We start from the raw sequence: 15,108 nt of genomic DNA, 5'->3' as shown, positions 1-15,108 counted from the left end.
TTGCAATTCGCCATAAATATATTTTTTTTTAAATTTCTACCGTTATATAGCCCTGCCAGATGTCCCGCAAACCCACGCTACCCAACACTTCCTCCCACACACTCGCGACCATCTGGCAACGCTACGCTCAAGAGTGTAAAATTTGTTTACTGGCATTTAAATATCTGCGAATTTGGGCCACAAAGCCTGACTCATCCAACCAGCACCGATGCCCGGAGCGACTAGATGAGTGCCTGGCTGACCGGGCCACCGAACTTTCGCACCAGCCGCACGCAAAACACTGGAAACTATGAGGTAAATGGCAGCGTCGGCAGCGAAAACAAAACCACATATATGACTAATCGATTTGCAGTTCGCACTACGCGGAATCGGAATCTTCGCAGTCAGAGAGCAAAATGGACATCTCGGAGACGCCGACGGACTCCACGGGCGTCTCGCCGCTGGCCGATGAAGTGGTGTCCACTGGCGAGCCGAAGAATATCCTGGAATTGGAGAAGGAGGAGCAGAAGGATCTGGAGACGACTAACTCCGCTCTGGACAACCGAATACTGCGTCCGGAGCTGCTTCCCCTCGTGGAGGCGATGCCCCAGCGACAGGCCATCGAACGAACCTTGGCCAACAGCCATCCGCTGATGATGTCGCCCACGAACACGGACTCCGATTCGGAGCCCTTCCAGAAGCCCCTGAAGAAGCCCTCCGAGAAGCAGGCGCCGCGGAGCAACTTCCCGGACGTTGTGCCCGCCACGGAGACGCAGGTGCAGGTGAAGAATAGCTTGAATCAAACCAGGAACAAGCCGCAGGACGCCAAGGTCACTTTGCTGAGGGCCAACAGTCCGGACATCCTGAGCAGCGAATCGGAGGCGGATGTGTCCCAGTATCTGGCCGCCGTGGAGTCCAACTTTCAGTCGGTCTCCCTGATGCCCAACAACGGCAATGGCAAAAAGGCCAAGAAGTCCGGTGGCGAGGACATCTCCAGCCTGGACTCCATCTCGAATCACAGCTTCGACGACGACGAGGACATCGAGCACAATCTGGCCTCCTTGAGCCCGTCGAGCTCCCTGATCGATGGTTTGGACGGCGAGGATGACGACGACGATTGCGAGGGTCCGGAGCTGCTGCCCGACCACGATGACGATCTGGAACTGGACCTGGAGTTCGGTTTGGCCACCACGCCCACGCCAAATGTGGCAGCATCTGCTGCCGCTGCCTCCAGTCTGCCACAATATACGGCTGCCGAGGAGCGGCGAGACTCGCGGAACTGGCAGAAGATCACATTACCGGATGGCAGGACCAGGGAGATCGACATGCGGGTCATCGAGCCCTACAAGCGTGTGCTGTCGCATGGAGGTTATCTAAAATCTGGCGGCCAAAACGCCATAGTCATCTTCTGCGCCTGCCATTTGCCGGATAGATCGAGGGCCGACTACAGCTATGTGATGGACAACCTGTTCTTGTACGTGGTCAAGACTTTGGAGCAGCTGGTCACCGATGACTATGTGCTGATCTATCTGCATGGCGGCTCTAATAGGCGAAATGTGCCGCCCTTTCCCTGGCTCAAAAGGTGGGTTTTACTCACTATTACTTATTCTTACTCATTAGTAATTAAATATTTGTTTAAATCCTGATTAGATGCTACCAGCTGCTGGATCGCCGGCTGCGCAAGAGCCTCAAGCACATGTATTTGGTGCATCCCACTTTCTGGATCAAGTCTTTGGTGTGGATGGCAAGGCCTTTTGTGAGGTGAGTACAAATATTCATAGTTTTTAATATAATTTGTAATATATACTCATTTATCCTCCACAGCACAAAGTTCTGGCGCAAGCTGGTCTACGTCAAGTCCCTGGAGGAGCTCGGCAGTCACGTGGTCGTGGAGAAGGCGGCCATTCCGGAGAAGGTCAAGCAATACGACGCCAAACGGCACTGAGGACCCAGACTTGTTTTACTCAACAAACGCTAATGCAAACGCAACGCATTCATGCCACACTCGCTCTGCATTCCTACCCATCTTCAATACAGACTAAGGCTAATCCTCTCTCGCTATGCTTTAATTTAAGATCTCAATCTTTGTGATACTTTATGTTTGCCTTCTCTCAGTCGAGTCGAATCCGGATTCCCCCTCCTGCATTTTTCCGTGTGAAGCGTGAAGGCGTTCAGCAAGAAACATCGAACAAGTTTTTGTAGTTCTTTATTGGCAAAAAGGATAGACATCGTAGAATTCGTATTAGTAGATCCTATATATACACCCGCATACATAATGATACCATGTAGTTATCGTGTAGCTTCCGCTTCATATATATATTTTGTAATGGAACAGACATATGTAACCAGAAACCACCAAACTTCCGAACATGTTACCTTTTCTTTGTGAAAACCCGAAGTTGGAACACTAAACTGAAACTTAAGCATAAGTAATTGAAAATCTTTAGCTGAATTTTGCATCCAATATCGTATGTCGCATATTGTATATTCCAAGCGTTCGAAGCACGTCGATTTCGCTGACACTGAGAGACCCCATGCCAGTGGACAGCCCCCATTTATATCTCATCCACCATCAGAGTTAGCCGATTAGTCTGTAAGTGAAAAGAAACTAGCGACCACACATGTAGAATCTCTCTAGCGGATAATGTGACGTACAATTAGGCAATGTGTAACCGTAACCGATTGATATTAAGAGCGACATTTTGTTGGTTTCCTTTTACCGCTTTAAACAAACAATAATAATAAAGTGCAAGATGATTTTTTATTTATTATACGCAATAAACCTATGAGTAGTAGCTCTGGTCGCAGTCCCACAGGTCGTTGTCCTCGTGAAATTGAATGAGAACGAGTTCGTAGGTGACAATGGTGCCGGCAACCTGGAAAAATTAATTAATTTATTTATTTTTTTATATTTTTCCTAAACCTACACTCAACACCAGCTTCCTTGTGAGGTGGAAAAACTTCATTCCACTGAGCGCCACCTCATCGCTGATTACCTCCTCCGTAAATCGTTTTACCTCTGGACACCAGGACTCCTTGGGCACACAGCGCAGATATCTCAAGGTTAACCTGGATTCGTCATGCACACTGGCGGAGTACAGTGAAACCGCCAAAGTGCGACCAATCAGGAAGATGAGCGAGAAGTAAAAGTACACAGCATGGGCCACCGAAGGCATGGTGCTAGAAATCAAGATAAAAACTCATCAATTGAAACTCTATCAAGTTTAAAAACTCACTTTAAACTTCTCAGCAATTGGACGCATATAAAATATAAATTGTTTGAGAACGACACCATTGTTATAAGGGATATAGCATCATCCATTTTGTCGCATAGAATACATATATTCCTATATTGAATTCTACGTTCTGACCAGTAAGCAGGTGCCATGTTCTGCAAGTAATAATTTTTATTCATTTAAAAATGATATGCAATTAAAGTCAATTTACCATTCCTTTGAAATTTCGCAAATCATCGTTGAGCTGGCGAAACTTGGAGGCCAAACCAATGCTGACAATCATCACAAACATGTCCATGTAGTTCCAAATGAAGGTGGAGTAGACATTCTGGAACTTGCCCCACAAGGCCAAAGGAGTGGAGTAGCTGGCCACAAAAAAGATCTCATCGTTGGTGCGCAGGAAATAATTCTGGATGGGATCAGCGGTGCGGTTACAGAATGAAGCATAGTTTATGGCCGATACCATACTCAAAATGTGCTCCGCTAGGATGGAAAAATGGATTATAGTAACTAAAATCTGCACTCATAAAAAAATAGAAGAATTTCCTTAAAATCTAGAAAATTCTTTCTTGAATTTTGTTCGACTAGAAAGGTTTTCTATATTCAAAGGCAAATTTTCTAATAAGCAGAATTTTTTTTCTACTTTCAAAGGTAAGCCGATTTAATTTGGAAATTAATTTTTATGAGTGTGTTAAATTATTAAACTCACCAAAGGACAGCATCATTCCCACCAGCATGACCATCGATATGGTGTGGCCCATCTTCCACTTGCCCAACTGCGTTTTATACTGCGGCAGATCCTTCTCCACCGTGTGCCAATACATCATCAACTGGGGCCACTGCCGCGCCAACTTGAGAGCCACTATCAATACGAGAAGCACAGATCCACGGAATATAATGGGCTTAATACTGTTGAAACTGATTGGATTGTTCAAAACCTTAAACAACGATAGTCCAAAGTTGGCTATGCTTGATGCGATGAAGGCCAGACAGAAACCGGTGCGAATGTTTCGCCAGGAGAAGCTCAGGTTTGAAGGATGTTTGCCCGTCACTCCCTTGACCGGCATCATGGCAAAGAATTCGGCCACGAGGAGAACTCTGCCCACTGCCTGGTGGAAACTTCCATCGCTGAGGAATGCCTCCTTGTTGCTGCGGGATAGCTCTATTTAAATTTAAGATTACTTAATTTAAATTTACTTCGAAAATTATTTATTACTTGGCTGTTTAGTCCGCAGCTCGTACTCATTCTCCATGTGATTTTTGTAGGTTTCACAACTTTCCTGAAAGGCCTTTTTACGGGCACTAAATAAAGATTTATAATACTTAATACCAGAATTCTGGAATTTTTTGTACTTAACCCTTATTTAAATATTTCAATAGCCAGAAGGAAAATTAAATTAAAATACTTATAAATTAAATGGGATCAATTTACAAGTGATGTGAATAAATTAATGCCGAATCGATCAAGGATATTATACAAACTTTAGCTTAACGTATAAGAACAAGGAAAGACTTTTCCTATACCCACCCACCTCTCGTGAACTAAATCCAGTTTCCTAACCAATGGTGTTCTGGTCACCTTCTTCTTCAGCCGGCGGAACTTGCGCTCCAGTTTCGGCAAGAACTTCATCCTGCGACCACCTTGTTTCAATCGCCGGGGCAAACTGCTCGAAAGGATTGGCCCTGTCAACTGAAATGACCCACTGTGAGTGCCCAATGACTATTAAAAACACCTGTTGTTTTGCACTTATCTATAATTAAGGAACAGCAACACTAAAAGTACACATTTTGCAGGTTTAACCCTCTTTTGTCCCACCCCCAAAAGTTCAGCTTTCAAAGCAGCCGGCCACCTTTTCCTCGCCGTTGAACTGCAGCAAAATTAGCTCGTAGGTCACAATTGTGCCGGCCACCTAGGGATATAGTATAGTTCTATAATTGGATATTTTTGCAACATTTTAGTTTGTTTTGATACAAACCGAAATGACAACGCCGCGTGTGAGGCGAAAGAACTTCATGCCAGTTAGAGCCACATTGTCCATTTGGACCTCCTCCGAAAAGCGTTTAAGCTGGAAAGTTAAGAATGATTGTAAAATTTTGAGTATTGAAAAATAAAGTTTTTTACCTCATCGCACCAAAATTCCCTGGGAACCAAGCGAAAGATGACTAGAGGTCGCTTAGACTCATCATTGATACTGGAGCTATATAGAGATAGGATGAGAGTGCGACCAAGTAGATAGCTGAGTGAGAACCAAAAGTACAGGGTGTGCAAAATAGACGGCTTGGCCCTGAAAAAAGTTTATTAATAAAAATATTATTTGAAAGTTTTATGTTAATAAAAAAAATAATAAATAGAAAATAGATTATGATATGGAATATTTCTATAAATATTTCTTATAATATATAAATATTTAAAATAATAATTTTCTATACAAGATAGATCCTAAAAACTTACTGCATGCTTTTCAGGATTTTTCCACATATGAAGTACAGATTGTTGCTGAAGCAAAGTAGAGTAATAGTGGAAATGGCATCGTCCACCTCCTCGCAGAGTTTGCAAAGGTTCCGGAAGTTAATCCTACACTGCATCCAATGGTCCACAGTGGTGGGCTAAAAATGTGATAAAATATTTAGTACCCAGTATGATCGATGATAAGCTAGAAATCCTCACCAATCTAGCCTCTCTCATCATGTAATCATTGAGCTGCCGAAAACGAGCAGCTAAAGCCACACTAACAGCCATCACGAAAATGTCATTGAAGTTCCAGGCGAAAGTACTCAGCACATTGATCACCTTTCCCACGATGCCCAGGAAGTGGGTGTAGTCCACAAAGTAAAACACCGAGGAGTAGTTCAAGTACAGGAAACTGTCGATGGGATGACCCGGCCATCGGGGACAGGAGTTCACATAGTAGCCCATTGAAAGCATACTCATGATGTGTTCCACTTGAAATTAGATAAATAAATAAAACGAATTATAGATATAATATATTTCCTTACCCAGTGAGCAAGTGGTGGCCACAATGGTGATTATCTTGATGTGCTGGGCCAGGGATCTGCGTTCCTTGGGCAATTTGAGAGGTGGTAACTTGGCCTCCACCAACTGCCATTCCTGAGCAATCGCCGGCCACTTCCGGGCCAGTTGCAAAAACGACAATGATATTAGGAATATGGATAGGTAGAATACCAGAGTCTCCACTGAATCGAAATTGAAGGAGACATTCGTCACATAGGCCACCAGATAACCGGAGGTCACTCCAAAACATAGGATGGTAACCAGGGCGTAATAAGTTCGAATACTGAACCACGTGAAGGTCAGATCCTCAGCGAACTTGGAGCTTACTTCTCGAACTGGCATTAGAGCAAATATCTGGGCGATGATGAGAACTGAGAAATATAATAACTAAATAATATAAATATTAATACAAATAAATATATCAAATTACCTGGCTTAATGGCTTCCTGAAAGGACCCACTGTACTTGTAATCCTCTGTTCTAATCCGAAGAAGCCAAGCTTTTACTGAAAAATAATACCATTTATAAGCAATACCCAACCCCAAGAAAACTTACTCAAAGAAAACTGAAATCGCCTCGAGGGCTTAGAGACGACTCTGTATTTGATAACTCCCAGGGTGACACTTTAATTTAAAAAACAATCAAATTACAATTTAAATAATCACAATGCTATCCTACATTTACCCGCTGCCCACGCGTGATCTCCGCCAGAATTTAATGCGGGCAATGCATCTTCGCCGCTTGGCAGGATCCCCAGTGGTCCTGGCCATGTTCCGTGCTCGACTGACCACTAATCCCCACCAGACACCAGGTAAAGCCACAAATTGCTACCAGTTACCCATAATTAATGGGAAATGTGCGCTTATCTGTGCATAATCTTGTGCAAATACAAAAACGTTGACAGCTTTCAGAGGGCTTATAAAAGAAAATGGAAATGGTAAACTGAACTAAGAGAAGAAAATGCTCATGGAGGAGCCAGGACCACGGCTGCAAATACTTTTCTGCACCACCGAACCCTCCAATTGCCGGAAGAGCACCAGTTCGTAGCCCATTAAAGCGGCAGCCATCTAAAAAAAAAATCTAAAAAATATATTACGAGTTTTTTAAAACATTTTTGTAATACCCACTGCAAAAATTAGCCTTCGGGTGAGAAAAAAGTAACCATTTCCACTAAAAGCAAAGTTTTCATTGCGTAGCATCTCACTCAAACGCTCCAGATCATCGCACCAGGAACTTGAGGGCACTTCATAGAGAGTATTTGATATATCTTTAACTTTAAGGGGAATTGAAGAAGCCGCCAACATCATGTTCATTAAGCGAGTGATCACATAAAGCAAGCAGAACCAGAAGTAAAGCTCATCCATAAAGGCGCCTTTGACTCTGTTTTAAAAAACATATTAGTTAGAATTTTAATATTAGTAAATAAATATTATATAAACTCACTGAAAACTGTGGTAAACCTGCACGCAAATAAAATACATGTTGTGAGCGCAGGAGACCAAAATCAAGCCAGACAACTCCTTATCATAGAGCTTCAGCAAATCATCTAGGTCCAAGAAATCGGAACGTATTTCCTGCCAAAACTCTTTTTTCATAGACCTCCCCAGATTCTGACGAATGCGCCAATGGAGCTGCTCAAAGCGAATCTTCAATCCGCGAAAAATGAGTATAAGGAAAATATCCCCAAAGTTCCAGACAAAGGTCATGGAAAGGGTGCTCCATTCGATAAAGAACACCATCCAGATTTGGTAGTCAAAAACCGAGAATACCTCCTGGCGCTCCCTCAGGAAATAGTTCTCTACGAACCCGACTTTCAGATGGCAATCCCGAATCTGCTCGTAGTTGCTCCAAACGGCACTGCCCACATAGGTAAGGTGCTCACAAAGGGCGGTGATCAAGAGTACTAAGGCCCATCTTCTAAGGATTCGACTGAAATTGAGTCCTTGGACGCTGGCATAGCAGGGTTTCAGGAAGATCCGCTCACACTGCGCCGTCTGTCGGATTATATGGGGCCATTGACGAGCAATATTTATAAAGGCTCGAAAACAAAATATACATATCACACTAAAACTCAGAGAACCTGAAAATATTTCATATTTTAGATCTTAACTAAGGGATTCAATAATATATCTTACCTATAGTGTACATCTTGAGACCATTGTTGAGCACTATCTTAGCTGAGAGCACAAAGTCACCGATAACAAATATAAAAACCACCACGAAAAATAGAATAACCGGGGAAAACCAACGAAAGCGCACATTTTCAGGCTTTTTCGAAGGACCAATTCCGGAAAGGGGAAGAACACCAAAGATCCGAGCTACGAGCAGAACTAAAAAAAGGGATTCTTTTAGATCAAAACAACCTAGAATCACACTCACCATTTCCTATAGAATAATGCAGGGTATTTTCCTGCACAGACCGCTCCATTTGAAGTCCATGGACACACAAATGGAGCTCCTCCGCCGGAACGTGATAATTGAGACACTTGCGACAAAAAAGTTTTAGACACGCATTGTATTCAATAGATAACATCTGACAGGTGCGATTGATTAGGTGCCATTATGGAAATACAAAAAGGTGCAAAAAAAATAGTAGATATGCAAGTAAAACTAGGAAAATATGCTCTTGGAGGAGCCAACACCGCCCTCGCAGAAGCTTTTTTGCACTTCGGAACCGGCCATTTGGTTGATCAGCACCAGTTCATAGACCATCAAGGTAGCAGCCATCTTTAAAAGATATTATATTAATATATTTTATATATTATTTTTCTCCACTCACTGCAAATATTAAACGTCTGGTCAGTAGAAAGTAACCCTTGCCGCTGAGAGCAAAATGATCCGAAAGGAAAATCTCATTCAGTCGTCTTAGTTCGACGCACCAAAACTCCGTGGGTATTTCGTATAGGGTATACGATATCTCTCTGGCTTCTTGGGGAATCGAGGAGGCAGCGAACATCATGTTTAGCACTCGAATGATGACATAGGAAAGGCAGAACCAGAAATATAACTCATCCGCATAGTTGCCCTTGGATCTAAATAGGAAAAAAATGAATAGAAATAAATAAATATTGACATTTTAAAATTCTTAATAATATTTTAATTTATTAATTTTACTCACTGAAAGCTGTGATAAATCTGCACACATATAAAGTACATGTTGTGGGCACAGGAGAGAACTATCAAGCCAGATAATTCCTTATCGTAAATACCCAAAAGATCACTGAGATCCAGAAGATCACAGCGAATTCGCTGCCAAAATTCATTGGGCATTTGCTGTTTGGCATGCTGACGGATGCGCCAGTGCATCTGTTGGAATCGCATCTGCATTCCGCGGCAAATGAGGATCAGGAAAATGTCCACAAAGTTCCACACGAAGGTCATCGACAACGTGGTCCACTCGATGAAGGGTATCCACCAGGCGGTGAAGTGCATTACGAGGAATAGTTGCTGCCTCTCCCGCTGGAAATAGTTTTGCCAAAAGTCCGCATTCAATTTGCATTCTACGATGGCCAAATGATTGTTGTACAGGGCACTTCCCACATAAGTGGAGTGTTCACAGAGAGCGAACACCAAAAGGCAGACACCCCAAAGACGAAGGCGACTGGAGTAGCCACGCCCATATTTGCAATCGTAGGCGGGTTCCAGGAAGATCTGCTCACATTCTGCCGTCCGACGGATGATATAGGGCCAACGACGAGATAACAGCAGGAAGACCCCAAAACAGAAAATGCAGATCACGCTGAAACTGAGGGATCCTGGAAAAGAAAAGTAATATATTTTATAAAAATAAAAAAATATTTATAGACTTAAAATTGTTTCTATTTATTTAAAATATTAGAATGATGTTTCTGTAGTTCTAAGATAGTGAGATGATCAATTATGTAGATCATTGGCCTTTTGAAATCAGAAAAATTTATTGAAATTCAAAATATTTTTAAGCATCGACATTAAAAAGAAAAAATGTTTATTGTATTGTAATGTTAAGATAGAAAGATATTTAATTATTATTCAATTAAAATTTAATTTTAATTTAAAACTAAAAGATAACTTTCTTAAACTACAACGCACCTATGGTATAGATCTTAAGTCCATGATCGAACACTACTTTCGAGGATAAGACACAGTCCACAATGGAGAAACTAAACAGAACCAGAGCAGCTAAAAGTGATAAAGAAATCCAGCGAAAGTGAACCTTTTCCGGTCTAGAGCTTGGCCAGATCCCCGAAACCGGTAGGACCCCAAAGAACTGGGCTATAACCAGAACTGTAAAAATCCCAAATTATTATTATCTCTGTAAATGAAATCCCCAACCCTCATTCCACTCACCCGGACCAATTCCATGTTGGAGCGTATTTCTGGTGCCTCTTTGACCCGACTGCTTCATGGCTTGGCTGTTGTTTTGCAAATGGAAAGTGGAGGTCCTTCAAGTCCAAAGAGTCTAAGGACACGCCATAAACAAGGGGGCGTAAGCCAATATATTTGCAGATTAGGATCTGGCGAATTGCCGGATTTGTGTGCAGGTGCGTGGGCGTGACACTAATTTTAGACAAATGTGCTCTTGAATTGGAGTTGCGAATGCTAAATTCCGGGATCTAATACTCCCTGCAGTATTGAGTCTTTTGCCTGATGGAACCTTGGTTGATGACATCCGATATCATGAGCTCATAGGTGATGATTGTGGTGCCCATCTAGAAAAATATATAAAATATAAAGGATATAAATGTTAAATTTTAAGACCTTAACTTACAGCCAGAACGAGTGAGCGGGTGAGGTAAAAGAATCCACTACCTGAGAGAGCTGTCATATCATTTCCCAATTGCTCACTGAAACGCTGAACCTGTAGAAAAAAGAATAATAATATTTGGTATACCTTAAAGTTTTTCTGACCTCTATGGACCAAGCTCTGGAGGGCACATCCCTTAAAGCTGTGACAATCTTCTTTTCATAATCGTTTATGGTAGAGGCCACAAAAATAGTTAGTAAAGTGCGCACAACAGCGAAACCCAAAGAGTACCAAAAAGCCACCATCACAAGAAAGTCCACTCCTATATTCCTGTTGAAAATAAAATATAGTTTATAATATATATTATATTTAAATATATTATTCAACTTACTTGAAGCTGTTAAACAACTGAAAGCAAATAAAGGACATGTTATTGCCAAAGGCCAGTAGAACCAGTGGAGCTATTGCAGCATCCAGTAGATGCACAAGTCGCTTTAAAGCCAAATAATGCTCCCGAACCTCTGTCCAAAAAACCGCGGGCATCACTTTCTTATGAACAGCGGCAATTCTTCGATAGAGCTGATGAAATCTGGCAGCCAAACCAATCCCAATGCACATGATAAAGCAGTCGGTGAAGGAGCGCGGATAGGCAATAGTCTGGTTAACCCACTGGAAAATATTATTATGAAAATTAGAAATTAAAAATAAATTATTTTTTAAGCTAACTACCTCTAAAATAGGCAGAATCCAAAAGTGGTAGGGCAAAATAATGTAGAGATGAGGACGTTCCCACTTGTAGATGCTCTCGAAGTAGGTTACATTGATTTTACACTGAGTGCGCTCCATATTGCTGAGATGAAACGAGTTGAGAAGCAGGAGACAATGTTCCACTGAAAAATATATTAAGTTATTAGGGAATAATGAGAAGAAATTGAAATTTAAATTTATGAAAAATGATGTCCCATTTACTTCTACCGGCGGGTCAAAAATTTAACCACCTCTTAATTAAAAAAAGATATAACTTTAACAAAAAAATCCATAAATGTATTTTATATTATTAAATATATAAAAAATATTACACTCACCCAACGCCGATGACATGACGATGGCAAACACAATATAGATGCGTCTCTTCATCCTGTACTCCCCGTAGAACCGATAAGGAACCCTCAGAAAGAGCTGTTCCACTCCATGCCAGATGCGCATTATCCTGGGCCATTGAATGGCCAGTCTCCAGAAGAACAGGTGCTCCAGAAGACAGACAATATAAAGGGAAAGAGTGCTGGAGGTGTGAAAATTAATGGCCACCTTGATGACATAGTTAATAACGGCCCCGAATTCGCAGAGATTTAGGATCAAAACGAGGCAGGAGTAAAAGATCCTAGGTGAAAACCAACGAAACCGTATATCCGAAACATCCCTAGCACGGACATTGCTAACCGGAAGTAATCCATAGATTTGTGAAATAAAAAGAACTGTGAAAATATATTATTATTTAATTTTTAATAATGATATAGTGATAGTCAAACACCTTTCGAGACCGCCCGATGGAATGTCTCGCCCTGCGGCATGGCCAAACTAACACTAACCAACGACTCGCCAATCTGTCGTGCAAAAAGCCCCCTATATCCTAAAGGGGGCGTGGCTGCTTTAAACGATTTACCAACTAAGTATTTACAACTAATTGCACCGCCTGTCACATTCAGCTGACATGACAAACGGGGAGTGGGATGATGATTGCTGTTCATCAGGCGCACAAGGGCTGCAGTCCTTTGCGACGATTGGGTTCATCGAATTGCAGAAGGACCAGTTCGTAGGTGACAATCGTTCCGGCCATCTGGGGGGTGTAAATTCAGAGGTGTGAACATAAACTAGCATTTTCTGTAACCCAGTGTTACCCACTCCAAAGAGCAGCCGACGCGTGAGGAAGTAGAACTTCTTCCCGGATAGCGCAACGGTTTGGGTTGTCATCTGGAATATCAGGCGCTCCACCTCCACGCACCAACTTCGACTCGAAACCCTCCTCAGAACCCCAAGTCCCCGTTTGGACTCCTCGTTGATGTCCGCTGCCGTGAGGAACACAAAGGCGGTACGTCCAATCAGATATAGCAGGGAGTACCAGAAGTATATATAGTTGATGGGCCAGCGCAGTTTGCTAAAATATCATAAAAATAAATATTATAACAGGGTATATTTTTTTAAAAAACTTAAAAATATGTGAAGGAGAATTAATACGATTTTTTTTATTAATAGATTACAAATATGTTTATAATAATAAATTATAAAATAATTTTATTTTTAGAATTTTAAGAAGGGAATTTCTTAAGTACCTATTTATAATATTTTTAAAGGACTTTTTAGTTTTACTCACTTGAAAACATTAAGCAGCTGGTAGCACACAAAATACAGGTTGTTAACACACGAAAGCAATATAAGACTGGACATGGCGCTATCTACAGATTCCAGTAATTCACACATCTTGACGTAATGCTCCCTGATTTGGATAAACACCGATTCGCTGATCTCCTCATGTTCCAATTGGCGAATGCGAGTAGTTATTTGCTCAAAGCGATAGGACAAACCCTTGCTAATCATCATGATAAAGAGGTCCATGTAGTTCCAGACAAAAGTGCAGGCTCCGTTGATTAACTAAGAAATCAAATATTTTTTGTAAGTTTTATATAATAGAAAGGACTTACTAGAACTAGAGCAGCGATGATGGGACTGTAGGGCAGCAGCTGAAACACATAGTTATAGTTCGTTTGAGTGTAATTATCAAAACTGGCTACAGTAGTTATATTGGGGCACATCTGAAGACGTCGCTTATAGCTCAGAATAGCAGATACTTGGTACAAAGCATGTTCACCTAAGGGTTTGAAGGCTTTAAAACTTAATACATCATTAAAGAATTTTCTAAAAATTACCCAAAGATAAGCCTATGATAGCCAAGGCAGCCAACTGCACACGGCGCGAAAGATTTCTTTTGGGTATTTCATATGGAGTCTTGGTAAAAACCATTTCCGTTTTGGTCCAGATTCGTATAAGTGTTGGCCATTTTTTAGCCAGGCGAATAAAGACCACATAGGCCGTCATTACACAGCCAAAGAAAACGAGACCCACTGGAAAAAAAAATTGTATAATAAAATACCATCGAAAGCCTAACTGATCTCACCAAAATTCTTAGCCGTAATGCCAATCTCTAGAAGATGACTTAGCATGCCCAGAAACATTATGGATGTGGCAATCATAAAGATCAGGGTAACAAGCATGGGTAGAGATTTATAGGAAAATCGAACTCGTCTAGGATTTAACTCACGGATGCCCACCAGAGGCATTAAAGCAAAACATTGTGCTAAAAGCATGACTAGATCGAAAGAGAAAAATCTATACATATTTACCATATTTTTAAGATTTATAAAAACTTACAAGGTTTTACAGCGCGATGAAACAAATCCAAATTTGCATAATTAGGCAACTTCTCGCTGGCCAAAACATTAAATTCCAGATTCGAGTCCTCAACAAATTTTGGAGGAGGCGTTTCCGGTTTAGCCAAGCTCTCCACAGCTTTAACCTTGTTATCCTTACTGGTGGGTTTACGAAAATTCAGAGTGGGTCCTTTCATGACGCCGGTCTTTTTTGCACTGACACGAAATGCAAAAATTTAAATAGGTCCAACAGCTTGTCATGGGCGGAGTAGAGCTCCGAAAGCCCCACAATGGTTTTGGCGGCACCGTGGTGACCGTTTGAAGTGCCACTAATTACGGGTTTTAGGCTAAGCTTGTCCAAGGATATAAACAACAATTATCAGACACGTCTGAGTTAAATGTGATTAGCAGTATTTGAAAGACCCTCGGATAGCATCCCGAAGTCCTTGGGGATTTTTTAGGGTCCATTATGTAAGAAAGTTTTAAAGATCGCAGTTTTAACATTTCAAATATAGATCCTTTAAAATAGTCAGAAATGGAAAAATTTTTAATATTTTTTTAACATGTACAATATTACAAAGCAAACTTTCAGGCTGAATATTCTGATAAATAGGTTACCGTCTTTCTTTTCTTTCATAGTTCTGCATTTCTTTACTAGCATAAGGTATGGCTTCAAAACAATCTGTTAATAAAATGGTATTTAACTTAATCTGAATGTTAACTAACAAACCT

The 15,108-nt window shown here is 41.4% G+C and overlaps 5 protein-coding genes across 5 annotated transcripts; 1 reads left to right on the top strand and 4 right to left on the bottom strand.

The window, feature by feature from the left end:
* The first annotated feature begins 89 nt into the window (after positions 1 to 89).
* LOC108065900 (protein prune homolog 2) lies at positions 90 to 2,792 on the top strand. Its single transcript, XM_017154159.3, is given in 5 exon segments — positions 90 to 249; positions 251 to 294; positions 353 to 1,561; positions 1,630 to 1,740; positions 1,804 to 2,792. Coding segments are annotated over 5 exon segments (1,509 nt in total). The 5' UTR covers positions 90 to 225; the 3' UTR covers positions 1,925 to 2,792.
* Positions 2,694 to 4,845, bottom strand: Gr64f (Gustatory receptor 64f). The gene is made up of 7 exons (XM_017154160.3): positions 4,748 to 4,845; positions 4,432 to 4,517; positions 3,925 to 4,377; positions 3,427 to 3,698; positions 3,216 to 3,370; positions 2,907 to 3,159; positions 2,694 to 2,855 (listed from the first exon to the last, which is right to left on the bottom strand). The coding sequence occupies exons 1-7, from the start codon at positions 4,843 to 4,845 to the stop codon at positions 2,763 to 2,765; spliced, it is 1,410 nt and encodes a 469-aa protein (XP_017009649.1). The 3' UTR covers positions 2,694 to 2,762.
* Positions 4,846 to 4,962: 117 nt separating this feature from the next.
* Gr64e (Gustatory receptor 64e) lies at positions 4,963 to 7,073 on the bottom strand. Its single transcript, XM_017154162.3, has 9 exons — positions 6,913 to 7,073; positions 6,784 to 6,851; positions 6,659 to 6,733; positions 6,213 to 6,599; positions 5,884 to 6,158; positions 5,668 to 5,822; positions 5,338 to 5,500; positions 5,192 to 5,281; positions 4,963 to 5,125 (listed from the first exon to the last, which is right to left on the bottom strand). The coding sequence occupies exons 1-9, from the start codon at positions 6,996 to 6,998 to the stop codon at positions 5,042 to 5,044; spliced, it is 1,383 nt and encodes a 460-aa protein (XP_017009651.1). The 5' UTR covers positions 6,999 to 7,073; the 3' UTR covers positions 4,963 to 5,041.
* Positions 7,074 to 7,081: 8 nt separating this feature from the next.
* Gr64d (Gustatory receptor 64d) lies at positions 7,082 to 8,761 on the bottom strand. Its single transcript, XM_017154167.3, has 5 exons — positions 8,608 to 8,761; positions 8,364 to 8,558; positions 7,672 to 8,308; positions 7,356 to 7,608; positions 7,082 to 7,295 (listed from the first exon to the last, which is right to left on the bottom strand). The coding sequence occupies exons 1-5, from the start codon at positions 8,759 to 8,761 to the stop codon at positions 7,176 to 7,178; spliced, it is 1,359 nt and encodes a 452-aa protein (XP_017009656.3). The 3' UTR covers positions 7,082 to 7,175.
* A 77-nt stretch (positions 8,762 to 8,838) lies between these two features.
* On the bottom strand, positions 8,839 to 14,610 carry LOC108054845 (Gustatory receptor 64a). The gene is made up of 19 exons (XM_017137935.3): positions 14,378 to 14,610; positions 14,124 to 14,315; positions 13,876 to 14,070; positions 13,651 to 13,817; positions 13,323 to 13,600; positions 12,854 to 13,106; positions 12,731 to 12,788; positions 12,483 to 12,698; positions 12,037 to 12,426; positions 11,681 to 11,841; positions 11,343 to 11,620; positions 11,116 to 11,281; positions 10,976 to 11,065; positions 10,828 to 10,916; positions 10,555 to 10,619; positions 10,297 to 10,491; positions 9,347 to 9,983; positions 9,008 to 9,260; positions 8,839 to 8,955 (listed from the first exon to the last, which is right to left on the bottom strand). The coding sequence occupies exons 1-19, from the start codon at positions 14,571 to 14,573 to the stop codon at positions 8,839 to 8,841; spliced, it is 3,996 nt and encodes a 1,331-aa protein (XP_016993424.3). The 5' UTR covers positions 14,574 to 14,610.
* Between the last annotated feature and the right edge of the window lie 498 nt (positions 14,611 to 15,108).

This window comes from Drosophila takahashii, chromosome 3L (assembly GCF_030179915.1).
Source record: "Drosophila takahashii strain IR98-3 E-12201 chromosome 3L, DtakHiC1v2, whole genome shotgun sequence".
NCBI classification, from domain to species: domain Eukaryota; kingdom Metazoa; phylum Arthropoda; class Insecta; order Diptera; family Drosophilidae; genus Drosophila; species Drosophila takahashii.
This window is presented reverse-complemented; position numbering and strand designations above follow the sequence as displayed.